This window comes from Ochotona curzoniae, unplaced genomic scaffold, assembly GCF_017591425.1.
Source record: "Ochotona curzoniae isolate NIBS_2020 unplaced genomic scaffold, NIBS_Ocur_1.0 scaffold_3835, whole genome shotgun sequence".
Taxonomy (NCBI): Eukaryota; Metazoa; Chordata; class Mammalia; order Lagomorpha; family Ochotonidae; genus Ochotona; species Ochotona curzoniae.
The window spans coordinates 21,119,436-21,147,260 of NW_024467114.1; the positions used below are offsets into that span (position 1 = coordinate 21,119,436).

At 42.1% G+C, this 27,825-nt stretch overlaps 1 protein-coding gene across 2 annotated transcripts in view; it reads right to left on the minus strand.

Annotated features, from left to right (window-relative positions):
- Positions 1-27,423, minus strand: part of NPSR1 (neuropeptide S receptor 1) — a 118,324-nt gene extending 90,901 nt beyond the window's left edge. For both annotated transcript variants that reach the window (XM_040964968.1, XM_040964967.1), the window contains exons 1-2: positions 27,266-27,423; positions 2,070-2,202 (exon numbers count right to left, since the gene is read on the minus strand). In XM_040964968.1, the coding sequence (XP_040820902.1) occupies positions 2,070-2,202; positions 27,266-27,412 (280 nt within the window). In that variant the 5' untranslated portion in view covers positions 27,413-27,423. The remainder of the gene's footprint in view (positions 1-2,069; positions 2,203-27,265) is intronic.
- Between the last annotated feature and the right edge of the window lie 402 nt (positions 27,424-27,825).

The following is a 27,825-nucleotide window of genomic DNA, read 5'->3' on the forward strand; positions in this document are numbered from 1 at the left end:
AGCTGGAAGTTTTGAGAATATGAAATGTTTAATTTCAACATATTTGCCTTTTAATGGTTTAATATCCTTATATTGCCTGCACTATCCTGTGAAGTGTTTTAAACATAGAAAGTCATGCTTCCTCGGGTGATTTTAAAGAAAACCAATGAAAGAGGGACTGAGTTTCTTATTTGGAATAACGTGAGAATAAAATCAAAGATGAGCTAAGGAGGGTGAGATGTCAACCAGAGCGTGGGAATAAAAGGAACAAACAACTTGGAAAAATTTCAGGCAAAAGCAAACAAGATGGAACTCCAGCCACACTTATGTAACTTTTGGAGTCCAAGGGTGGAGGTAATTTTAGTGTCTTATGTGAGGGGTCCAAATCTCAGCTCCTTGACCTTTTAGATCTCTGGCAATTATTTTCTCTTGAAGAATTAGTCTTCACCTGACATGTTTCTGACCCAATCCAGTGAGTTTTTGCAGAAGGACTCAATAAACAACAACAGACTTTCCAGAACATCCACAAGCAGGTAAGCCCACAGCAGGTTCTGAGTTAGAACAGGAAAACAGCTTTCCCATTTGGTAATGTGTAAGAAAATTCTAAATAGAGTGCTCATTTGTTACTGGCAGTAAAATCTGATATTCCAAGGTGTTATCTCTGTCACCTCTAAATTCTTACTCTCTGAAAGCATATATAATTCCACAGAATGTGGATTGCAGTCCTGTAATTGGAGCAATGCCATGAGAGGGATAACGGCTTCATGGAGTGATTTTGTATCTCAGCGTTTGCTTTTGCATCTCAGCATTTGCTGCAGGATCCCAACTGCTTGCTACTTCTAAAATCCTAGAAGCGAAAGCAGGATTGCTGTCTGTTGAAAAGAGCAAAGGATCCCCACATGACAAGTCCCACATTCCTAACTCACACTCCTTTATCTTCTCTAGATCTTTTACGTTTTAGGTGGTCTTACTTTTCACTCTGACGACCATTATCCAGTCAGGCAGAAACAATCTTGATGCTTTGCTACGGTGTGAAAAAGGGGGAACCTCAGGTTTTCAACAATGCATGACTGGATTAACTTGTACATCTCCGTGTTGGAATTTTCGTAATGGGATGTCACTGTGATGACTAGAGATGGAAAGGTTGAAATGTTCCAAACAACCCCTTCTGTCTAACAGCCATCTACCATCCACTCTTGTTAGCGCTTAATGTTTTTCTTTCCCCATTTTTTTTTTCACTTTACCTACAGTTTGATCCAAATTAAGGTATCATGACAGCTGTCTGTCAAAGAAGGCAAAACTCCCCGACTGGCTGAGGCTAAACCTCTTGAATTCTGCATGTCTGCCCACGATTCTCATCTCTGGTCTGTGTGGTGGTATCACATACGGTTTCTTTCCAAACATTAGCACAGCCAGTTGGCCTCCATTCCCCCTCCGGGTATTTTCCTTTCCCAATCACTTTCTTCTTTAAGAATATTTCACCGTTCATGCTCTGGGGCAGGGGTAGGGAGACGGCTGTGCTCACACTGCTACTGGATAGGCTGGTTGTAAAAACTATACACTGGGGCATCTTGATTCCGAACTTAATCTTATTTCTTAATGCTGCCTCCAGCAGTGGTGTTACATGTCAGTTGTATTTCAAAAATAAAGTCCACAAGCTTTAATCTGCCAGGTACTGAGACTCTGCACATTTATTACTGAATAGAAACCATGCTGGCTCATTCTGGGATGCATTCCTTAAACTCATAATATGAGGTGCTTTGTTAATATCTCCTTAGTCAATTATGTAGTCTGATATGTATAGGGAGAATGAAGCCCCATAGAACACATTGGTGGTGCTGATAATGATATTTTTAAGCCTGCAGCATAGTCAGTTACTTTTATAATAGGATCTTCTGGACATCCAAATGTGTTGAATTTTCTGGTGATAATATTCAAATAGGGGTTTAATGTTCATACAGAAATTTTTTCCAAGTTGGCTATGACTTTAGACTGCTATAATTCCTTTCCACTAGTAAAATCCTTGGAAGTGGGGAGTCATAGGAGTCTTGTACACAGCTTCCTTCTTGTCCACCTGTGTGATTACTTACCTGTGATGGCCAGTTGGGTCACGAAGAAGGTCATTCTTGACTTCCTCTTTCTCCTCCTTGTGGAGAACAGCACAACGGAGTTTCCAACGATGGTGAAGACAAAGAGGACCCACAGGGTGATCAGTTGCTCCGTCTGCAAGAAATAGCAACACAAAACTGATGCAGCTGTGAGACCAGGTCCCTTGCAGAATCTGTGACCCTGGCTGGGTGCTGTGAGATCTTCTCCTGGTCCCTGACTCTTACCTGTCAAAGCTCTACTCTCAAGAGAACAACAAGAAATGATCCTCACGTATAGCAGCAGCAAAATAAAGGGGCCTCCCGTTAAAATATCCATTTGAAAATACATGGTGGGAGGGTGAGAACAAAGCACAACCATTTGTATTTTTTGGCCATGTCATTTTAGCTTTGTGCAAGAGTTTAAGATGTGAAAGAACACTGTAATCCAAGGAAGAGCATCCTCAGCATAAGATGAAATTGGAAGTAGTTTAAAGACAGCAGGACAGTTACATAAATCTAGGACTTCAACCCAGTGGACCTTTGTGCAGTTAATAACAACGATGGCTGTGAACACTATGTAGCAACATGAAAAATACTTAAAACTGTGAGTGGGAAAACATAATAAAATTGTATATTGGATATGATTACAACTCTGCAAAATTATATATATAGGGAACAGACTGAGGAATGTTAAGAGTGCTTATTTTAAATGAGTGTGATTATGGGCTAGCCTTCCTTGTTTCCTTTGAATTTCACAAGATGGCAATACTACAGTTCATTTGAAATATGTGTTATTAGTAAAAATAATTAAAAATAACACTCATTTAAAATGCAAAGTCCTTCATAAAAGGTTTTCCTTGATTACTGTGAATAGAGTTCATCATCTGTTTAACATCCAATGCTCAGAATAAGCATCAACCCAGGGAAATGGGATTGCAGGACACAGGTATAGCACTGGATTGCTTCATGAGGGTACGCAACGGGCCAAGGGCATCAGGGGCAAGTCTGAAGCCCAAAGAAAGACATAACCCAACAATGACATTGCCCAAAAGGTCTGGGCAGAGTCCTGATGAGAATGCATGCTGGGCCTGAAGCCTACAGTGCTGCTCTTGTTGGAGCAGATAGGCACCACCTCAAGGAATTCCCATGGTGTACATCCTCTGGGTAGACCACACAGTCCATGAGTCAAACTCTAGTCTAACACATTGCTGTAAAGGCATTGTGTAGAACAGCCTGACATCTATAGCTAATTGACATTAACTAGAGCAGGTGGCCCTCCATAATGTGGACTGGTTTCAGCCAATGAAATAAAGGTCTTAAGAATGAAGGGTGATGTTTCCTGAAAAAGAAAGAATTCATCCTGAAAATCATAGAAAACACAACTGAGTTTCCGCCCTGCTCTGTGCACCCCAGTCACCACTACATACAAGTGCATGAACAAATTCCTCTGCTCTCTTTCTGTCTCACTATCTGAAGGAAGTTAAAAATGTTTGGGAAAAATTAAAACATGGTTTGAGTCCAGTGCACAAAAAAATGTTGGAAATCGACACATAGATTTTTTTTTTAATTTTAAACAATGTATAGAAAATTAATATTCTGAAAAATGGTGTGATTTCAAATTTGTTTGCACCAGAATAGAGATATCTTTAAATTTCTTTGTATCTGTAACATTCTGAAGCACTCTCATGTGTCTGTGTGGAATATAGTATCTTATACATACGATTAAGTCTTTCTGTGTTACGCACACACATACACACATACACACACACAGCCCTAACATATTGCCTCATTAGCTCTGGTTTCCTGTACAACATTGGACAATCCTGGCAGATACACTCACTCCTAAGCTATCATTGCAGCATGTTCCCCTCTTTGATTAAATGAATTTTAAATCCCACCATGGCAGAAGACTGAATTCTTCTTTAGGGAGCTGGAACAATCTGAGGAATCCAATTCCTCTCCGAGTACTGCTCGACACTTGGGCCAGCTCCCCTCCCTCGGAAGGCAAACACCATTTGGATTGCAGAGTGCATCTTCCGAAAGCTTTAAAAACTTTTATAAGCACACTGAGCAAATACATAGGAGCGTTTTGAGTGCAGGTCACTTTGTCACTACACTGTACAGAGTGTGCACGCTGTTTCTGGTCAGTCGAAGGAATGTCTCAGTCAAAGTGAATTTTTGTATAATGTTTCAGTAAAATACAAAAACAGATGGAATCTAGCAAAGCAGAATATGTTCAGGAAGATGTTAAGTGTATAGAGGGAAGCAGTGGAGAGAACTCATAAGCATGTGCAATGCACCCAGATTCTCTTAGCTCCTAAATCGTTCAGAGGACAGCAGGCATGGAGTTTTCTAGAATTGCCAGGTGGAAACCTCAAGCTGTCACACCAGTTGCAGAGACAGGAGAAGCTCCTTGCAATGACTCCTCCAGGTCCCATGCCTGCCAGGAATCCAGCCGGAAGCTAGCATTCCCTTGCATTTTGCAAGCTCTCCAGGTGATGTTTCAGTTCTAGATTTTAGATTTAAAGATGTGTTTTTGAGGCCCTAGGTGGAAGCCAGGCCTTGGAACTATAGAACTATGGAAGTTAGTGCAGATGGGTCTGGGATGGTGCTGAGGATGCTAGGTACAGAACCAGCATGGGAGGACTGCATGATTAAAAATCTCTGTGAATGGACAGGGTGCAAGTGGCCCATACTTTACTCACAACATGTTTATGTCATTTCCTGTATGATGGCAGCTTTTTGTATGGTTGGCAGCACATACTCTGCTCTGATCCTCTACTTTCAACATGGGTTCAATTTTTCCTGGCCAACTCAGACTAGGATGAAGAAAACATCAAGAATGAAAAGTAAATATTGTGAAAATGATTGTCCCAATTAGAATGTGGAAGCACATTTTTAAAAGATTTAATTATTCGAAAGGCTGAGGCTGAGTCACATAGAAGGAAACACACACACACTTCTCCCATCCACTGGTTCACTCCCCAGACTGGGCCAGGCTCAAGCCAGGAGAGCCAGAAGCTACTTCCAGGTCTCCCACAGACAGTGGGGCATGAACACTTGAGACACCTCCGTTGCTTTTCTCAGGTCATTGCAGGGAGCTAGCTGGTTGGCAAGGGGAGCTAGGGCATGAGCCACTGCCCATATGGGATGTTAGCATTGCAGACAGTGGCTTTACCCACTAAACCACAACTCTGGCCCTTGAAGAATCTTGTTCAGTCTTTTGGAACAAGTTGAAGTGATAACTGGGTCGAGGCAGAGCTGGGAGGCAAGTGGGTGATCCAGTCCTCCTGAATCAAGCTCTTCTTCCTGAATGTCCTTCTTCCTTAAGCCTCTCAGCACTCTAAGCCCCCCAACCATGTTGCGACTTTTTGGCTTCTGTAGTCTGAGTGGTTAAGAGTGGCTGTGCATATTAGAGGCCTAGTGTTTCCTGTGGCTAGGATTACTGTTGATTGATTTACCTAGGACAGTCCTAGTTTTTAACCTCTTGTCCCAAAGTAATTACATAAATTGTGCTTTTACTCTCCCCAAATGTCTTGGTTTGGATAGTAAATTATATAGTGCTTCTATCAGCATGTGGGCTCCAAATAGTATATCCAATTTATGTCCATCTCATACTATGAAACTGTTTCCATTTTGACAAATTGAAGGCAGAAATTTGGGTCAACTCAGCAGTGGAGGGTTGGACCCTGAAAATCACTCCAGACTCGTGCTCATTGAGCATTTGAGCACAGGCGTTTCAGCTCTACAGTAAGAAGAGGCCCCAGACATCAGTGGGTCACCAATATCCATCTCCATGACCTCTCCAAGAGTCTCACATGCTCCCCTCTATGGCTAGGTCTGCATAGGTCAGTCAGCAGGCCCGGGCAGCACAGGAGCAAATACAGTATTTGCGCCATCTTCCTTGCCACCTGTCTTCACTCACATGGAAGGGAGAGCCACAAGGGCCTGCACACCTCCACCTTCCCTGGAGTTGGGGGAAGTTGCAGCGTGTTCATTGTTGTAGGGGAAGGGTGTCCAGAGGAGAAGGGAACAGCAATTAACTAAGGCTAACTGATACGGGAGGGGTGAAGCAAGAACTCCAAAGAGAGTTAGAATAAAAGCAAAGGCAATTTTAGTTGGGTGTGCACCAGGAGACACAGATTTGGTTAAAAACTGAATGAACATTCCACTGAGAAGAAAGCAGCTTTTTATTGCAAGAGGAAGGGAAGGCATTTTGTGCAGCTCAGCATTCTTAGGAGATAAGCCCAATCGATCATGGCTGGTGCTCGGGAACTGACACAAACAGGGCGGTTATCAATTTTGCCAAATCCACTGAAATATCTGGGTCAGGGACAATCTGGTCTCTGAGGACCCTCTGAAGCCCCCAGGTAGTGATATAATCCAGAAAATGGTTTCATCTGATGAGTTCCGTTTTTGACATGCTGTCTGTGTAGCTTTTCGTCCTTTAAGGTCTCTGTATTTCACAGAAGGGTTTGTTTTTTGGTCTCTCTTGGATCAAAGGTCATTTTCATTTCTATTTTACAAGGGTCAAAACTCACCCCTGTTGCTACTGTCACAGTAAAGTGTGGCTATGCATCCATCTACTTTGGCCTCTGTGGGATAGGGCTGTGCCCTGGGAATGGGGATCTGGGATGTTGGAATTTTCTGTCCTAACACGATGAAGACCAAGTCGTGCCTCTCTCTGAGAGAGAAGACACAGAGAAGACACAGATCCCCATATGTGATGTCCTGCTTGCCTTAGTTCTCATCTAATTCCCTTCTTGTGGTCTGGGAATGCAGTGAAAGATGGCTCAAAGCCTAAGGACCTTGTACCTGTGTAGGAGACCTGGAAGAAGCTCATGGCTTTGGATAGGCTCAGCTACAGCTGTTGTGGCTACTTGGGGAGTGAACCAGCAGTTGGAAGATCTTTCTGTCTCTCTATAAATCTGACTTTCCAATAAAAATAAGTAAGTCATAAAAAAAGTCCAAGTGGAAACAGAAGAGACTCTGGGGACAAGCTCACATTTTTTGTAACAATCCAGTATTTCCTACTGAGAAGCCAGCATGAATCCCTTCCAAGGGTGGGACTCCCATGATGTACCCACTGTCCACAAGGCTTAGGCATTCAGAGGGCTCATCAGCATTACCAACTGGAGACCAAGCCTAAAACAAAGGAACCTTACAGCAAACACATTCAACACTTGGTGATTTCAACTGGAGTGGTTAGAAATACTGCTAAGTCCCAGGGCATGGGAGGAGTAAACCTTTACTGCCAGATGATGTCAAAATGCTGCCCGTCCTGGCTCTCATTCATTTCTCAGCCTTTTAAAAATTCCTAAATAGCTTATATTTAAAATTTCATTATAGATGGTTTTTATGACACCAATATATTTTTCGAACTAGCAAATGTTGGCTTATATAAAGATAACTTACTTGCATACATTCACTTTGAAATCAGCAAAGTTAAAAATTGTTCCATTAATTTAGTACTTGTTTCATTAATTTTTTTGTATTTTTTAATGCAGACAGTTATGTCAATGGAAAAAATCCTTTTTTCTCTATCATTCAAGTATATATATATTTTTCATTTCATTGTATTGGTTAAAAGTTTCAAAACAATGTTCAAATTACAATATGACGGATGGCATAGTTTGAAAATTCAGGGAGTATTTCTGGTGATTTACTATATTATGGTCATATAATGTGAGTTTTATAAATATTATTTATGGAATTATTTACATGACAAAATTTCTAAAGTTACTTTTATAATGTCAATGAATAGTTCATATAAGATTATTTATTGGTGTTTTATTTGTGATTAATTTCATCATTTTGCATTTAGTAGCATAATTAGTTCATCAATACTTAGCATTGGGGTTATTTTAGCATATATCTATAAATAAAACTTTTGAATAGCATTATTCAAATTACCTTATGCCCATTTTAAATTTACCTTTTGTTCCTAATAATTTTGCTTCTATATTTTAGTGCAGTCTTTTTCATTAGCTTATGATTCTATATCTCTGTTATGAATTTTATAGCATATGTTTTCTGGAATGATCTCTGTCCTGATACCAATTTTTCTAACCTGAGTTTTATTATATTCAAGTAAATATTTCTAATCATTTTGCTTTACTTGCTTTAGTCAAGCATTTGGTGTATGTTCAGCACTGACATTTAATCTGTCATGATTTATTGTGATAAATGATATAAAAGAAGTTACAAGACAACTTTTAAAAAGTTTAGTTAATTTTTCTTAGACATTGGTGTTTCCAGTACTTCTATCCTGTAGCAATTTGAAGTTTATTTATTCTCTTTTACCACACATGCTGATTTCAGAGGAATGTACATTGGAGTCTAATTTTTCAATTATTATTGAGTTTTCTCTTCACATCGATAAATAAACATACTCTTTGGCTTTTGTTGTCATTCACTTGCCCCTAGCTTATGTCAAAAATAATTTCTGATTTTTAAAACCCAGATGACTTTTAAATTTAATATAGTATATTTTTCATTCTAGGATTTATTTTCAAAATGTGTGTTAAAGCTTCATAAATATATCACCAAGAATAATTTAGTTATTTATTCTATGTTTCACTGGTCTCTTTACTGTTCTTTTTAAATATATGTCTGGTATTTGAAAGTTTTTTGTTTAGATCAACTCCTGAATAGAGTGGCAACTCAATTACAATGTTTTTTTGAAATGTAAAGTATGTTCTGAATTTTCACCTGTTGAGGGGAAATCTCTGGCAGATCTGCCAGCATGGACTTCAAGCTCTCCACCAGCTCTGACCCTTTTGATTGGGTAGTGGCTCATACCTCAGGAAAAGAGTAACAACATAAACGTCTCGAGGAAGGAAAACAAACACACGCCACCGTCACAGAGGATGTTTTAATGCGGATGTTTCCGGAACATGAATCCCTGCACTCTTTCTGGCATTTGGCATTTTCTTCTGCCATTTTCCTGTTACAGCTCAACAGACCTGCGGTTTGAATGTGGAAGTGAAAGAATACATGACGGGCTTCAAAGTTGTGTGGCACAGATCTATGATTTTTTTTTCCCTTTGGAATAACTTATTTTCTTGTCTAGGTTCTTGTATTTTGTTGTTTTTGTTGTTGTTGTTAATATTCTCAAAATGTAGGTACTATTGGTTTGGGCTAGATCTTTCTCCGTGGCTGTTTCTGACCTTTGTATAGGAAAAGTCGCAATATTTTGCAGTCAGGCAAATTGTCATCCGTTATGGTTCTCAATTTTTCTGATTTTTGACCTCCCTTCTAGCGTCCTGATTGCATGGCTCTCACGGGATATTCCTGAGTTTCCCCACTGCCTGTCCCTCCTCAGATGCAATTTTCCCTTGTTTTTCGTGACTTTGGTGAGATTGTCTCCTGCATTCCTACATGACAATGCTCAAATGCGATGAAGGAAGTACGTTTTCCTGTGTGTCCCTTTCGTTGACATCATGTCCCTTCAAGTCCCGCTGAGAATACCGACCAAGACCTTGCTTCAGGAACTCTGTGTCAAGGGGCGCAGCATTTAGACGAATTACAGAACACTGAGTCACGTCCAGCAATTTCTTCAATCTGGGTAACAGTGTGTGTGTGGAAGGAGTATAGTTTCTGCATTTGTCCAGGACTGCTTTGGCCTCTGCTGAACTCTTTCAGTCTTGCATGAAGAAGGTGGGGAAACTTCAGTTTGCTTTGTGGTGCCTCTTTGTCGAGTCAGAAATCCAGGCGCCGGTGGTGGCTGATGGGTCAGCAATGCGTGGAATCGCTCAAAGCAGGAGGTGACAGCAGCGTAGGTGGAACGTAAAATACAACCTGCCTTCATTGCACAGTTCTCTCCAAGTGCTACCTGGCCAGCTGGTCACATCCCATCAGTTGGGAGAAAGCTCTGGCCACTGTCCTTCTCTATAATAACCTGTAGCATTTGGTGAACTGCACACAGATGCTATTGCTTGTTGCTGCCCCAGTGCCAACTGCTAACACTGCATGCTGGAATCCTCTTCTTTCATTTCCTGGGCGACAAAACCTGGGAGTCAGACTGTCATGGCTTCAGAACGCATCCTCGCACTTTTCAAAAATTCCTCCCTGGGATTGGTGGTAACTATGAGGCAGGCAGAACAAATCCTGTGAAAAATAAGCCCCCTTTGTCCCTCGTTTTAGTTTCCAGTTGGAAGCTGATCTTACCTCCTATGTGTCAAAAAACTTCCAGATACAGGAAGTTCTCCACTGTTTGTTTTTTTTTCTAGAGTCTTCCTAAAAATTTATGTTTACTAATTGTTTATAAATGTTTGTAATATCTGTTTATTCTCTCATGTGTGCCAGACAGTACGTGCAGTGGGGAAGAATAAAGCATGGAGAGTATATAGGTTAAACTTGATCAAATAGTACAAAGTCATTAGGGAGGAATACCTTTAACAGCATTCTCAAATGCACACACACCCACACACTGCTGAGCGATATGAAGACTGGGCGAGTTGTGTTAAGGGACTCAAGTGAATAGCTTAATGGAACTGTTGTATCATAAGCAAGTGGACTGTATGGCAGGAACTTGGAGGGCAGACAAGGTCTTTGGCACATATCAGATTCTGACACATCATAAATTATAACCTCTATGATTTGTTTTCCTAAGAACAGAATCAAATGGTTTATCTCTTTCCTTAGTGAAGTGCACTACAAATACATTTGAAAAGTGATAACTTATTAAATTTTCATAATGATGTTTGAATTCATCCTGTCCATTCCAGTTTCAACACCAGTCTATTGGAATTTCACCAAACCCAACAGATACTTTTACATTATTACACTGCCCACTCCAGTATTGAGGATGTCCCAATACCATTCCATTCTCCATTTATCCCAGGATATAGTTGGGGACTAAATGCCCCCTAGTGGTTTTGTGAGGCAGCAGTTCAGGCAGATGCTGAAATACTGGTTGAGAAGAGTAGGTGGATTTAGAGTGCTTAGGAGCATGTTTTCAGCTTAGTTCCCTGATTTGTGTCTCATGACTGATTGGCATTCACCTCAAACTAATCAAGACGCTCAGTGCCACTGATTCTCTGTAGACTCCGGTAATTACAAGCTGGGATTGAGAGAAGGGAGTTTCCAGGTTCTCTTGATGAGGCTCGCGTAGACACAGGGATGAAATTCAGCTCCATGGACTCTGTATGCTTCCAGACTAAAAGGATGCACGTGAGAACATGCCTCAGGTCTGAATCATCCCCCAAGCTGACATGTACCTGGCCCACAGAGAAGGCGTCATAGACAACACTTAGAACACACGGGAGATGACAATCCACAACAGTATGGACATCAGAGAAGGTCATTTAAATGATAATTATGTCAGGAAATTTAGTTGCTCAAGTAGGATCTGCAGTTTTCGGGAAGGATGGCCCTCTTTCCTACTTGGTCACTGGACACTGGAAGATAGAAATTCTAAAGTGTCATCAATAATTATAAGAGGAATGAGAACTGAATTATTTTGATTAATCACATTAATCTGGTACTTCATTTGCTTTGTAATGTATGGGAAGAGAATAAGGAATCTCTGCTGTTGAATCATTGCCATGGACCAAAGGTCCAGTCTGAAGCTTTGCATACTGTTGTTCCTGTAACCATCATAACCTGTGCAATGAAGTGGCACCATCCTCAGTCTAATAGGTTAGGGCAGTGAGGTTCAGAGGATTTACCCACCTGCCTTATGAGTGATACAGCTAGCATCTGAGTGGCTTTGCTTAACTGGAACATGAGTGCACTGTGTACAGTAATGCTTTTCCATTCTCAGTTCAGTTCAGCGATAGTAAAGTTGTCTTATGTAATTTTAAATTTCAAGTGAGATTGAAATCTTCATATTCCATCTGCTCCAAAACATGTCTGAAGCTGGCTTTCCAGTGCTGGGTCAGACCCACCACTGTGTGCCCTGAGCTAAGGTCCATGCTGAGGGTATTAGAATGGATGGGCAATTGTAGCAACACGTGGCTGTCAGACAACAGTAGTCACAAATGTCATAGAAGATGCAATTATATCTTCTGTCCCAGGGGTCACAGAGCTTCCTGTACATCTGACAGATTTATTATTTGTTTGATGAGTACAGTAATTTCTGTAATATTGAAGATAAATCTCTCAACCACAGGCAGGAGCAGGTATCTGTTACTTTTCAAGACAGGAAACGAAGTCTCTGATGAAACCTGCAGTGAGTCAGCGTTAATTCCCAGCCAAATGGCAAAGAAATCTGCTGCCCTGTTATTGAGGACTGTGTGGCATCTGTCACCCACCTGTGCACTCAAAGATTCATTTTAATTTGCATGGATGAGTTGGGAATTTCAAAAGCAAAATCTTGACATCTTTAATTCCACGGAGGATGAATCATGATGAGTGAGGCAGCACAGAAAGGACCCCAAAGCTTTGGATTCCTGAAGCTGCTAAATTGGAGTTGGAGAGGGAGTCTCATTGCAAGGTCATGGAGACTCATGAGCAGTAACTGACCAGTAGGAAGCTTCTTGTTCAAGGATTCCTCCAACTTTACTCGGCAACATGCAACTTCAGAAACATTAGCCAGTAAAGCTCAACAAAGAGGTGTGAGTGTATGTGGGGGGTGGGGGTAGGACTCGGCTCAAGAAAAACACTTGCCTTGCTCCCCATGACCAGCTCCTTCAGATGTCACCCTTTCTGAAAATCTGCCTTTTCCTCACCTTTCCCATAACCCAGTTGGTAGACACCCTTGATAATATAGTTGACTGGCTGTCATCAGAACCACCTTGCTGCATTTACCATCTCTAACTCTTTTACCCCACTACCCAGGACATTTTCATTTCTAATATCATTTAAGACAACAGGGATGACAAGATTTTAATTAATCACAGTTACAGAAACTGAGAAAACTAGATAAAGATATATATCAATGTGGATGCTAACTCAAGGTTTTTATAGTGTTATTTTTTCTTTTTCCTGTTTATTATTATCATTTTATGATATAGTTCCATAGTTCGTGGAATTTGCCTTATCCTCTCCCCAATTCCCTGCCCCCTCATTGAGTTCCCCTATATCATTACTATAGTATAGTTCTTCATACACAATCATATGTCCATCACTGTGGGCATGGACAATGATTTTTACAGTGTTATAAGACTTGTTATAATACCCTCTGAAATGCCTTTGGATTTGCCTAGAGGATGGCAGAACAAGCTGATGGGTTGTCGTACATGATTAAAAGTTCAGGTGCATTGGATGAAAGGTACACTTGACACCCTGGCCTATTGAGATGGAGCGTGGGGCTAAGAACCATTGTGGTTCCAAGCAGTTGCGAACTGAGGGTTATTCTGTGGAGTCTCAGGGAGTAAGTCAGAGGGAAATCTTCACGTTGAGAGGAGAGTTTGGTTTAGGTGCTTTGATTCAGAGATGATACCCAGGTCAGAAGTGGAAAACCACCTTTGAAACTGTGGATCTGTGGACATGATTACATTGGCTTGTAGTAGCAGGAGGATAGGGGTCTGGTCTGCATAAGATGTTCAGTAAACAGTTTTTGATAATTGAGTGGCAAAGCTTACTATTTATTTATTATATAGAAGGTTAACACAGGGAGCTCCTAGTCTGATGACAGAAACTTGTTTGTAAATGTTTTTCAATGCAAACTGCTATAAAGGAGATGGTGTAGAATCCTGAATAAAGAACATGTGGTAGAAGTTGAGCCGGGGTCTCTTCTTGCAATTCTTTTTTAGTTTTTTTTCAATCACGAAAGAATTTTCAGATCAGCCAACAGTATGTGTTGGAGGCTTTGAGCCAATTAAATCCATCTAAATTCCCATAATATACCAGACCACAGATGTTAGGAATCATCTGAAAACCTGCTGAGTTACAACTCTATGTTGTAATTAATATTTGTTTATTAAGCAGCTGCAGTTTCCACTGTATAGCAGTAACTGAGATTAACATATGAAGTGTTATTTAAGCTCTAGACTCTTGAAATATAGAAATCTGACATTTGAGTCAGTTAGGTCCAAATCTCTACAATATCATAGAACCCAAACTACTCATAAATTGTTCGTTAATATCCATAGGGAGTTGATTCCGGACCCCTCCTCTGATATCAAAATCCACAGTGCTTAAGTGCTTCATAGAAATGGGATAACATTTGTATGCAACCCATACAAATTCTTCTGTATAGTTTAAACCATCTGTAGATTACTTCTAATGCCTCCTAGGCATCAATGTATGTGCCATGTAAATAGTTGTTATTCTGTATTAGTTAGGGGATAATGGCAAGAAAAATGTTTGTATGAATTCAATACAAACACAATTTATACTTTGATTATTTTCAATCTGTGCTTGGTTGAATTCACTGGGTGCAGGACCCACAGATGTGTGTGTGTGTGTGTGAGAGAGAGAGAGAGAGAGAGAGTTGGAGCAGAGTAACTACTGTGATTATTTTGCAACAAAATAACAAGAAAATAATCTTGCTGGTGATGCACATGAAAAGTAAGCACCGGACTTTGTTTTCTGCTCTGGAGCTCCTAGTAGCAGGGCAGCGTGTCAGATGAGCCTTCCTCTGAGGATGCACCGCTTCGTGCTCAGTGATGTTTCCTGTTCCTAAAAAAGGCTCCAAATCAAATAACTGCAAAGAAGCCAGGGACAACTAACAAGTGGAAGAGCAGAAGCAGATGTGAGAGCCCAAGTGTGGACTGAACATTCTGGAAGATGAGGGCAGGATTGGGAGGGGCCGTGAAAGAGGCTCAGCAGCAGGAATAGAACCTCCAAGTGCCACACACACACACACACACACACACACACACACACACACACACACACACTGCACACACGTCTGTCTGTGAATTCTGCATCCAGTGAATTTAACCAATATTCACCCAAACAAGCACTACTGAATTCCTTTCATGCCAACATGTTCATTTTATTTTCTTTACTGACATCAGTAGATTCCTTGCAGTGTGAGGTTCGTATTCCTAGTAAGATTTCTCCTTTAGGGCAAACTGTCGTTATTGACTGCAATTGTTGAGCTAACTGCAACGCTTTACCAAATGTGTGTTAGTATTTCTTAATAGCTGATAGGAAAAACCCATTTTCTTCATTATCATTTATGTGAAAATGTTTTTTCTCACATATTTTAAGACAAATTTTTGAATTCTTTTGTCAATTTAAAGCAATTTCATTAGAATTATCACTAAAATCACTTTAACGATTTTACGTGCTAATTTTGGGGAGGATTAATCTCTTTATAAAACATCCTACTTGTACATTAAAACATCATGCACCTTTGTGTGTAATCAGTCCATTTCAGTAACACTTAGCATTGAGAATTAAAGGTATTTTAAATTTGTGCAGTGCTTAATTCGACTTTTCCTGTGCTTTACAGCATTTCTAACAGCTGCTCAGCTGTTCCGACGTGAATCTGTAGAGACTGCAGGTGTCCTAACTACTAGTAAATGACTTATGACCTTGGGAAGGCTGCTGCCTCTGAGCCTCATCCACCTGAAGAAGAGGTTCTGTTAGGTTATCCTGCAGGGTCCTTAGAGAAAGATCATCTCTTCCAGGGGGTCACTGGCTCCAAACAACTTTGTTAGAGGTGCCATTAGTAGGTCGTGGGATCAGGTAAATTTGGGAAATGCAGGTGAATATGAATTAAACAAGTTTCTTCATTGTAAGAGTTCTTTGAGGACTAAATAGGTTCATGGACCTTCTAAGCATTTGATGGTGTATACTAGGCATCATGACTGTTCTTTCTTTTGCAGACCTCTTGAGCAAACTTTGGGGAGCTCTGGTACAGCAGAGAGAACATGGACTTTGGAATCAGATGTGAGTTATAAGTTTTGGATTCTTCACTATTGAGTAAAACTTGTCTTCTCTGAGCCCCATTTTTCTTCTCTGTACATCAAGGATAACAATGCATCTCTCAGAGCTTTAAGAGCTGCAGTAGACTGTTACGGAGCACCAGCATCCCCTGCCTTTTCCAGAAGGAGGATTATATTTTCTGCTCTGTTGGTATTAAACTTGACCATGGGTGTCAAATATGGGCAGAATCAAGGCATGGAACCTGTTTCTCCTTCTATATTGCTCTGCCTTTCTTTAATCCCTTTCTCTCTCCTTCTCAAGGACCAATTGAAATAGAGATTCAATCACCCTGGGTCCCTGAGAGGCTACAGGAAGAAAAAAGTCCCCGAAAACCCGCTGTGGACATGTGACTCATTGTAGAAAACAAACACCAGACGTTGGCGTGGTTTTTAGGACTCCACCTGGAAGGCGTACATCTCAAAACGGAGTGGGTGAATTCAAGTCCTGATTCTGCTCCCAGTCCTAGCTTCCTACTCAGAGGTGTCCTGGGAGCAGCAAGTGCCTGTCTTCCATGTCAGAGACTTCAATCCTAGCTCCTGGTCGCTTCCTGGTAGGGCCCTGGGTGCTACATGCATCTAGCAAGTGGTACGGTTGATATCTATCCAACTGTCTGTCACTCTGCCCTTAAAATGAATGAATAAAATTAAGAAGAAAATAAACATAAAAAATAGTCTTACCTCACTAAGCATATCCAGTAATTTTTTTACTTTGGTTTAGACTTGCTTGACTTGATTAATGAAGGAATAAATCGGCTAATCAATTGAGAAGACTAAGTGCTTGACAGGATTAGCATTCAATAAAGTATTCTCAGCTTTATTTTAGGCTAATAGTGTTCCTGTGTCCTTTTCATTTTCATCTTTACCTGGGCCAAAAATTCTCAAAAGGGACTGAAAGCATTGGAGAGGAAATCAAATTTATTCTTGGCCGAAAGAGTATCTCCTATCTGCTTGAATTTCTGTGTGCTGCCAAGGGTTATAGTCTACTCTGCAAGATGAAAGAAGCAAAGCTGGCCTTTGAGCAGCCTTTCATTTTTTATTGAATAATGACTTGTGCATAATGTTCCTTGAGCAAACATTCCAGTTCAGTAGATGCGTGGCTGTGGAATTCTTGGGGCTGAGGCGAGCTTGTTAATGCAGAGGCCTGGGTGGATCATGGCTGCAGTCAAGTGCAGGAGCAATGGCTTCAAGGGTCTACTGAAATCCTTTAGCCCTTGGATGACCTTCCTGATCTCCTGCAGGGCTCAGGAGAGAAGGGGGGCGTAATGACTTTGAGCAAATGCCTTTCCGAAAAAGTGAACACACCTCAGGTCTGGGATCAGCTTTCTCCACATGGCTACTTTGCTAATACTTGGTATCATCATATGAGCTGTATTCATCCTTGCAATGCACACTTACCTGAGTTTTGGCATGCATTTTTCACAGCAATCAAGTTATTAAGAAATTGTTCCATGATCTGTGAAGATTCCTTGGGGTCCCCTTTTCAGCCGGTCCCTCTCCCCTGATTTATTTACTGTAGTTAGTGTTTTGTCTTTTCAAGAACATCATGTAAGTAAAATCATCATAAAAAATGGCATTTTGAGTTTGGTTTCTTTCACTTAGCATCACACATTTGAAACCCACTCATGTTGTGCGCATCAGCAACTTTTTTTCCTTTTATAGTGCTGGAGAATATCCCATTGAACGATGTGCCACAAGTGATGGATATTATCAGCAGAGAAACATTTGTTTTTCCCCAACTTCTGGTAATTATAGAGGAAGCCTCTATGAATATTTGTATCTAGATTTTTGCATAGGTGTATATTTTATTTTCTTGGACAAATATCAAGAGATAGGATTTCTGGATTGTATGCTCAGTGTGCTTTTACATATGGAAAACAAATGGGAAAATGTTATTTTCCAAAATGCCTTTCACATTTTGCCTTGCCATCAGCAACCTGAGACAGTTTAGCAATTCCGTACCCTTGCCAGCACTTGATGCTGCAGGCCTTTGTGATAGCCGTTCCAATAAGCCTGTGGTGGTATTTCACTGTGGTCTTAGTCTGCATTTGCCTAATGACTAACAATGTGCTTTTTATGTGCTTATCTTCAATTTGTGTATTTTATTTGGTATGTAACCATTCATATATTTTGCCATTTTTAATTGTCTTGCTTATTTTCTTCTTATTGAACTATGACTTTTTCTGGATACCAAGAGTGTATTAGGTGTGAGATTTATAAATTTTTCTTCCCAGTATGGTGCTTGTCTTTTTATCTCCTTGATAGATTTTTTTCAAAGAAGAGAAGTTGATAATTTTAATAAAATCTCAGTTCTTCAAAAGTTTCTTTTATGGATTCTACTTTTTTTGTGTTGTACGTAAGAGATATTGATTTAACCTGAGCTGATAAAGATTTTCCCTTATATTTTCTTCTAGGTATTTTATATTAGGTTTAACACTTAGGTTTATCATCCATGTGGATTAATTTTTAACCAGTGGTAGGGATGGGTTGGACTTCACCTTCACATATGACTTTATTGCAACAGCCTTTTTCCTTTTCTTTTCTCATCGTATTGCCTCTTTTTTTTAGATCGTTGTCAGAAACCAGTTGGCTATAAATATGTGGATCTCTTTCTGGACTCTCTATTTTATTCCATTGATCTGGGTGTTTATTCTTTCTCCGATACCACCTGATAGCTTTATGGGAAGTCTGTAAACCTGCATGGCTTCTGCACTTCATTCTGAATTACTGTGTATTTCATCTTTCTTTTCCTCTCCATATAAATGTTGAATCAGCGTATCAATCTGAGCGCTCCTCTCCTCTCTCTTCTCTCTTCCAAATATACATGGTTCCAGCTGCCTGGGGTCCCCAGATCCCACGTGTGACCAGTGTTTCTTCCTTTCCCATATCAGACCAGCCTTGTCTGAGCGCTCAGCACCTCACGTAAGATCATCATGGATGCCATCACTGCCCTTCCCCTAGTTCTCCTCAACCCATGCAGCACTCTTCAGTCTGAGAAATCTCTATGAAATCGTAGAATTATTCACATTTTTACTAATAAAACTCAAAAGATTTCTTCTTGCCTACAAGGACAAAAAAAAATCAATGTGCTTCAGAGGGATGGTACATTCCATTGCTTTGATCTCACCAGTTCTTTCCCACAGACTTCAGTCTATTTGTATGCTATGTAGAACACCTTGGCTTTCTATGCAGGAACTTGTCATTGCTGCTTGTTCATGTGGCTCCCTGAGTACTATCCATCTTTTCTCTATCTAAATGACTGCATGTTCTTCCCTTATTGACTAAACGCTTATTTTCTCCTGTGGGCAAAGTACCTGTTTCGTGTGTTTCTAAATCCCCTGTGCCTTTAGAAATATTTAATAAAGCCAATCTGATTTTCAATGCAGTTGGATGAAGGAATATGTATTCTAGAAGGTGTTTTTAAAGACTGTATTCCACAGTATTATGCGGTGACTTATTTTAAGAAATGATATTCAGTGTGTTTTGGAATGTAGGTTAAATTGAGAAAGAGTGAAAAATATTTATGCGTAAGTGTTAGGTTGAGAATCAATATCAGCATATTTATTGTCTTACCATTCTGGCTTTACTAATTTTACTAGTTTACTGGTCTTACTAGTTCCTTAGTGGTCAAAACTGGCTTCCCAGTACAGTTCAGGGTTCAGCACAGAGAAACCAACTGTATCCTCACCATTCCCAGGACAGACGAAGTGCTTGAGGCTTACAGGTGTAACAAGTGTTACAGAGACAGGAGCACAACTTCAGGTAACAGCCTCTCTGCGATTTCTACCAGATGGGCCAGGCTTCACTCACTCCGCCGGAGCAGAGCGTCACTTCCATGGGGAGACTGTCTGCTCCATGTGCCCTGCAGAAGCCCCGCGTGGCTTGGCTTCTAGAACCAGGCATCAGAACTCACACAGGGAGAATGGAGGTGGGCAGGCAAGGTTTGTGCCTTGCTCACAGGTGGATGATCTTAAGCCTGAACTGCAGAACCTGACAACATGGGAAAGGGACAAAAAAAGCCTCAGGTGTTGTTGGATTCAGGACTGCAAACTGGCTGTGCACCCCACACACTACACAGCTTTCTCTGGTGTCAGAAATACCCTACAATAATTGTGACACTGAAAATTCAATGTTGATAGCTGATGAATAAAGGTGTAAGGCTCCACTCACCTTAACCCATTTATATTAGGAATAAGTTTGTTTTGTATACTTTTTCTTGACATGCTGTTTTATTTAATAAAATGCCAGGGGTAGTGGTCCCAGAGATGTTCCTAAATGAGCGATGTGCAGGATGTGTGTGCACACACCTATCTATGTGAATGTGTCTATAGATACATGTACATGTATAAATCTCTGTGTGCGTGCATGTGTGGTGTGGATGAGCATACAGGCCAAGGGATCTATCATGTTGCATGGAGACTGAGTGCACTGGGAGTCCTTGGACAGTGACGCTGCCAGGTACTCAGTGAATCTGAAGTCTTCACAGAAGAGAGGGCAATTGAGAGATACACGAAGACACAAGAAAGTGCGTTAATGGCGGCAGAGGGTAGACAGAACCTTGGACCCTCAGAACATGGTGAGCTATCCACTGCAAGGGATACAGAACATAAGGAGAGGAGCAGAGAACAATGCTGGCTCAGCCTGGGAAAGGCCAGTAGGCCAGCCTGAAGAACGTGACATTCTTTATGCGGAAGCCAAGCCAAGTCTTAGGCAGTATATATTCTCCCACACCAGGGTCATCTTCCATGCTAATGAGATCAAGTCCAAGTTGTGTATCATTGTAGGCCAAAGCTAGGAAGATGGTATTTCCTATCTCCCTCTGCAGTCATTTGTTCTAGGAAGCCTAGTCCAAAGTGGCAAATGTGTTTTGGGAGTGAAATAAGCCTTTGGTATGGTAAAGTTCTTGCACTCAAAGTTTAGTTGTTTACTGTTACAGAGTCAAATCCTACTGTTACATCAGCAAATCAGCTGGAAATCCTAATAGTCTTACTTTTTTCTTATAACTTTTAAAAAATTAATTTTATGGAGTTGCTACCTTTAACTTCCTCTCAATCTTCATTTTTATATCTGACTTTGAAAAAAGAATGTCATTCAAATCCTCTTCCTTAAAGATGATGCGAGTTTCCTCTAAACGTGATGATGTGCAATTACATCATAAACAATGAAGTGTTGGTGGAGTGAAAAGAAACCCACCATTCTGAGGCAGCTGTCAATATTGCCTGAATGGGAACACAATCATGCTGGTTATTTCTCACAGCTTCATCTCAAACCCTGGGTGATTTTGCCCTGGAAAATCCTTTTGTCACAATAAAAAGTCCGTGCTCACTTTGTCTAGATTTCCCACCTTTTCTAATAGCCCCTCATATAATGGGCCATTAAGCTTCTCAGACAAGAGTTAGATGTAACATCAGGAAAATGAATCAGAAATAGCATCTTCCCTAAACATCTGTATCTTATTCTACATTTTTGCGGTCTAAGTTAAAAATGAAAACAAGAAAAGAAATAGCTCAGATCCCTGCCTTGTCTGAGGCCGGGAGGCGTGATGAAGCCATCCTGAAGCTTCAGGCTATGGCGGTCTTTCTCGGCTTCCTGGAAATTTCTTCCATGTAGATAATGGTGGCTCCTCAGTTTTCAGGAGCTGCCTTGGGAGAGAGTCAAAGGACAAATTCCTGGAAGTATACTAACGAATACAGAGACTGGACCATCGGAGGCTATCACCAAAGGCATGATACAAGTGGCTTTTTCCGTTGCAAGAAGATGAGTCTTTAGAACTTGCACACCAGAGAATGTAGAATGGCAAGTCGGGAGGGCCACCATGTAGTTAATTTTCACACAATAAGAGAAAGGAGGTTGAGGGGGCACAGAGGGATATATGGAAAATAGTGCCATTGGATACAAAGAGATAAGGGGGAAACCTAGATATGGATGAGAGTGTGTTGTGTTGTTCCCTTCCTGGATCAGCACACAGACGAAGGAAGAGAACATCTGCTGACTTTAGCGGAGCAGAAGTTTAGAAGGGTGTAAGGTGCACTTGCACAAGGATCTGGAAGAGAAGCCTCCTGGACATCCCCCAGCCATCATGACCTGTGGATGGCTGTGATGTCAAGGAGAGAGAGAGAGAGAGAGAAACCCCACCATGCACTGTGTTCTCTGGAACCCTGAACTAAGTGAGGAGCTATGCAACTTTCTGTGCCAAATGATGCAGAAATTGCACTGGGACTGAGAAAGGGAGAAAGGGGCAGCTTATGACTAGTGGCTCTTACCCCAGAAAGTAGTGTGGGGCTGATCTGTGCCTCTTGGGCTTGTGGCCAAGGGCCTGGAGCAAGCATGGTCAATTTGGAGGACCAGACAGTGTGCTTCATTTCAGCTGACGTGAGTTCACCAAGATTTCTCGCTAGCATATCCTCTGTGCCCTACCTCCACAAAGCAGGGGACCATGGAATGAAATGTCTTCTCTGAGACAGAGAGCCAAGAAACTCCTTCGAAGTCTGAAAAACTCTGCAGAGTGCTCTGAATTAACTGAGGTTATAGTTCCGGTCATCAGATGTATAGTAATAAACTAAATAGCTTAGAAATCACATGTTCTCTTTTCCAAGTCACCCAGTGACATGTGTGCCTTTGTCAGTTGCCTGGAGTGTTCTTGGGCACACCACATGGTGGAATCGACCCAGGTTGGGTGACTGGAAAAGCAGTGTTAGGTCTGAGTGACAGAACCCAGGAGGGGAAAATCAGAGCTTTAATAATTCTTTAACTGAGCCAACCTGGCAATAATTCCCTTTAAAACAGTTGCAATACTCAACTGCTGAAACTTAAAGTGAACATTTTGATTGGACCTAATTAGGAGAGGATAAAAAATACATAACATAAAGGCAACACCCCTCATTACAAACTGAAGGAGATACATTAAAAGGACGGGGACTTGGGACTCTTGGGTCCCAGGAAATGCACCAGTAATTTCTGGACATCCAGACAGGAAGCAAGCCCAGGAGAGGGGTCACAGAAGAAAACTGAAGTGGATTGGCATTGATTTGGGGTGCTTGGATGGGAGTTGGGGACTCTTGCCTCCACAGCCCTCAGGCAGGTCTGCAGGTGAATTCTTGAACTGGGCTGTTTGTGCACACTTGCCAGGGTGCCCAGAGCTCGTGACCTGGGTCGCACTGCCAGCTTTTGTACCAGTTTGTGGAACACATTCCCCTTGTGTCCTGATACTTCCCAGTGCCCTTCCTACAAGGCAGTTTGATCTTTGCTATACCAATCATAATTCTGCCCAAAACAGGAGTGCCTTTGACAGTCCTTCTTGATGTATAGGCTGTGAAACCAGACACACCAGTTTGTAAAATCTTGGAGCAGCATGCTTTCAAGATTTTTTAAATTCTGTGACTCATGATTTGCAAGCCTCCTAAGCCACATATACAATGCAATTTTTTTTTTTTTGGTCTTGAGTAGGTTGATTTTACTTCCATTCTCATGTGTGATGGGTGAAGGGAAGATAGGGAGAAATGAGTGAGTGGGCAAAGAAGAATTGACACAATAATCCTAGAACACGAAAATCCTAGCAGCCGTTGGGTGGAGCATGGTCTTGGGAATATGTTGTTAACTCAAATGTAGTAGAAACAAACACAGTATCCTTAACAGACTTTCAATGAGCTCCTCTTCAGGCATGGGGCGACACAATCGGGATATGGGTTGGGCTGGAATTTGCTTTTGTTGTCTAAATGGAAGAATGATATGTTGAGGAAAATCAACAATAATAGCACAGCAGGGAGAGTGTACAAACGAAGGGGACAAACTGTCCAATCACCAGTGCACTCAGAAGCCACCATTTACATATAAACAATAGTTAGGCTAATTGCGTATTATTTGTAACTGCCCACTGAAGGAGGTTCTGAGAAAGATCTTCATCAGACAACATTCATCAATCTTGGGTCATGTGTCTACCCTCACATAAGAGCAATAAAACTGAATTTTCATTTGCATATTTTATAATTCAGGTAATTTACTTGTTCAGACAGGTCTCCTTCTCAATTACTTTTAATTAGGTTTCTTATCACTAAATATGAGAGATTCAGGAAACATTGCTAGCAAATTCTCTGTCGAAGTTCAGGGCTTTTGTATGAAGCATCCCGTCTTTATCTTTCTAATGCATGATCTGGTGTTCAGGTGCCCCCAGATGTCACCCTCCTTGAGACTTCTGGTGGATTTGAAAAACCCATGGGGTGCCCAAGTGCTGGAGCCTTTGGGCAGAGGAGTTGAGCTGAGTAGGACCTTGACAACACAAGAAGCAGGCACCTGTGAAGTGAACTGAGATTGGTGCATAGAGCCTTGAATCCAAGAGCACGCAGTCATGCAAAGCAGAGGATGGAGGCAGATAAGACTAACTCACCTCTGATCTGTGTGCTAATGTGCAGGGATCTCCGTGGTGGTTAGGACAGCCGGGCAGGTGAGCGGAGTGAGAATAGAAACAAATATCTGGGGGTAGAGATACAATGAAGGGAAAGGCGCAATGCATGCTAAGAGGGACAGTGAGATATGGTCTTGGATGTCTCGTCTCCTGTCGGTGAGAGTGAGGGTTCAGAGAGGAGGGACTCTCTCCCCAGAGAGGAGTGCTAGATAGCAAGCTAAGTGAAAAACCCAGGTTGCAGCCTCAGCAAGACACGTGGGCCCACAGGCTTGTAACATGGTAGTAGTGTATCCCCCAGAGCAGGTGACGGATGCCAGCCCGTGGTATATGACTGGCTCCACACTGTGCCCAGTGAACTCTATAGCTTACCTGGGTCCCACTGCCTTAGAAATGAGCTAAGGATAAGCCGAAGGTGCTTGTGAGGAGGGCCTTCGGTGCCTGCAGCCGGAAGAAGTTAGGCATAAGACACCAATGGGCATAATCCTGGTTAATGAGACTCCCACAAGAACCAAGAAGAAAGAAATCTGTCTTTTCCCCATTTGACAAAATGTTGGTAATTGGCAGAAAAATAATGCCACACTTGGTTGCTGCAGTATTGTAGAACGACTTGCTTAGCTTGGTGCTGGGGCCTGGTGAGAGCAGGAGGCAAACTTGAGACATGCTTTTCACTGGAGGCATTCAATGACTGCAACAAATCCACCCAAAACATGGAAGGGCTGGAGGGCAGGGAGCAGCAGCTTTAGACGGAGATGTATTTAATTGGCCAGGAAAATGGAGCAGTTTAGGACACTACCGAGATTCAAAGGAGGGAGGAAGGGCTTCAATGAGGAAGCAAGCAAAGTTGGACATCAAAGCATGCATAGAATTTTGATACATATTTGTCAAGATGGTAGGTGATGCCATAGGGAGAGCTAGAGTGTAGGCTGGCTGTGAGAATTAAATTAGATGCTTCAGAGGGGTTACTGAGCAAGCCGTGGCCCCAAGGGGGGTGACCGTGAACAAGCTGCACAGCTTCTACTGTAGCTTCTGCTACTTTCCCTGCTGTGACTATTTTTATTTCTCTGCTACTTTCAATGCATGTGGCAAGGATAATGGAGACTGGAGGATGCCTTTGGGAGAGAGCAGACAGGGTGCAGGTGTAAGTGGGATAAAAAGAGTCTGTGGGATGGAGGCATCAGAGCTACCTGTGATCCATGCAGATCCGGGAAGAAAGTTATGCCAGGGTATTGGAGGCAGGCTTCCACACTTACCAGCCCTGTATTCCATGTCACTCAAAATCACCGAGTGTTAGTTAAAAACTGCATCTCCCCAAAGATGAAACACCCTGAGCTCCAGGCTTGACATAATTTCTGTCTTTGGAATTTTCTGTTTGTCCCTTGCCCCATTTGTTTTCCTAGGAACAGCTCAACAGGCATAGATGCAGAGGATGGGATCTTACATAGGGCTGAGACAGTGCTGCCAGGACAGACACAAACACTAGCTGAGAACGGCACCTAAAATGCATTCCCTCATGTGCTTTATTCCAAAAAGAAGTGGGGGAGGCAAATGAGATTTCAACGAGGGAATGCTTATTGCTGGGGTCTCAAAAACAACGGCCTTATTTCTGATGATTATCTCCTTTGCAAGTGACAGTCTCTCTTCATTTTGTTTGCTGTCGTGTTCTATAAATATCAAAGGCTACAAAGGCGGGAGTGTCAGAGTGGAGTCAGTAGCTTCCTGGGCACACAGCGCAAGCGTCCTGCATCTGCAGGCTGATTCCAAGCAGGGGATTGTTCAAGCAGCAATGGATTGTTCAAGCAACAGTAAGTAGTCACAAACTCTGATTTCGCTGCCTGTGCTATGTTGTGCGACTCGACAGCCAGACCGTGCGTGTGCATACGTAGGAGGTGGCTCTGAGCGACAGGTGCATGTGGTTTGTTTGGGCTCCTCACGCTCCAGGAGCTCTGTGTCCCGTGCAGGTAGCCGGCGGAAGGACAGCTCCCCGCTGAAAAGTTTTGTTCCGCACCTTCACGACAAGTGAGCCTTTGCTCCAGGCGTGGATGCTGCAGGAATTCTACCTTGCAGTGTCCACCCCAGATCATATCAGGAACATCCAGAGGATTACAGAAAGAGCAGAGCCACAGCTAGAATTTCCCGGAAGTAGCTTCTTGTGTTATGGGACCAGTTCGGGACCTGTTAGTTACTGTAACAACCGCATGGGTTGTCAAGCAACGTGGGAAGCGACCCCACAAGCAAATCAGCACTCTGATGCGACCAGCACAAAACTGCTGCTTTCCAGCTATCTGGTAGCTTCCTGTCATAATATCTTGCTTCACAATAAGAAGCAGAATTAGGTTAAATGCGGATCTTTTTTAAACAAGTGGCTCTCAGATTCTAGGGAGCAGAATCTTCCCACACTGATTTCCTTTATTCCAGATGGCAATCTGTTGCTAACCGTGGCTGCACCAACCCCAGTAAAGGATTGGGTTTTCCCTGGAGCTCAATGAAAAGAATCAACAAGGAAAGTGGGATTTTTCCTTGCTCAGTGCTGGGTCTTTTGGCATCAGGTGTTGCCTGGGATGTGGGCTTTCCCTGCCTCTAAGGTGCCTAGTCAGACACTCCCTGCTCTAACTTGTATTACAAACATATTTCACATCTTGCTGCTGAATTAGTTAGACGTGCTTTTGCACAAGCAAAGGGAGAAAGTAAAAAAAAACAAATCCACTCAGAAATGATACTCAGGAGCCACACATATTCAGAAACTGCAACAGCAAAATCAAACAAACAAACAAACAAACCACACTGTACATTCCTAGGAAATGATAATATAGAACGTTACACACTGAAACACTCATTGCTAAAGCCCATCAGGTTGTGCTTTTCTGTTTTACCCATTTCAATACAGACAAAAGACACCCATTCACCATGTATAGCTTAACTGCCTTAAGTTCGGTTTCATTGTTTCAAGTCAGTGTTGAGTGAGGCAGGCAAGGACTTACCTTAAAGGAATAATAGAAGGAGCCCCATTCCTCCTGGTCCACCACTTCAGTGAAAGTCACAGTTGCTGTACAGGTGACTGGGGACAAGCCTAGAGTCAGTGTGGTCTGGTTGGAAGTGGTACTGCCCTCTGTGTGGTTGGCAGGCATGGCTCAGGTGGCCTCCAGTGTGCCGTGCCTATGGCCACAGCAAGACAGGGAGCCCAGCTCACCTCCCCAGAGCTGGGCAGCAGCTGCAGCTAGCTCACCACCTCCTCTGCCTCTTGAGCCTTCTGGCTGGAGCTCAGCTGAGCAGAGGCACAGAGCCCTGCTTGAGCCCACCTCCCTGAAGTGCTCTGCCTGATAACAGCAAACATCCCTTGCTCTCTCTCCTCCACAGTTAGGATCCAGTAGCTGGCATAGCCCTGCTGCCTCTACAGTCTCTCTCCGCTCAGTGCCTCCCATGTGATTGCAAGGACAGGCCTCTCACCCAAGGCGCTTCCCTAACTCCCACAGTGGACTCTTTACCATGTTTCTGCTTGGAAATACAGGAAGTTGAGTTAATCAGCAGGTCCACTCATTGA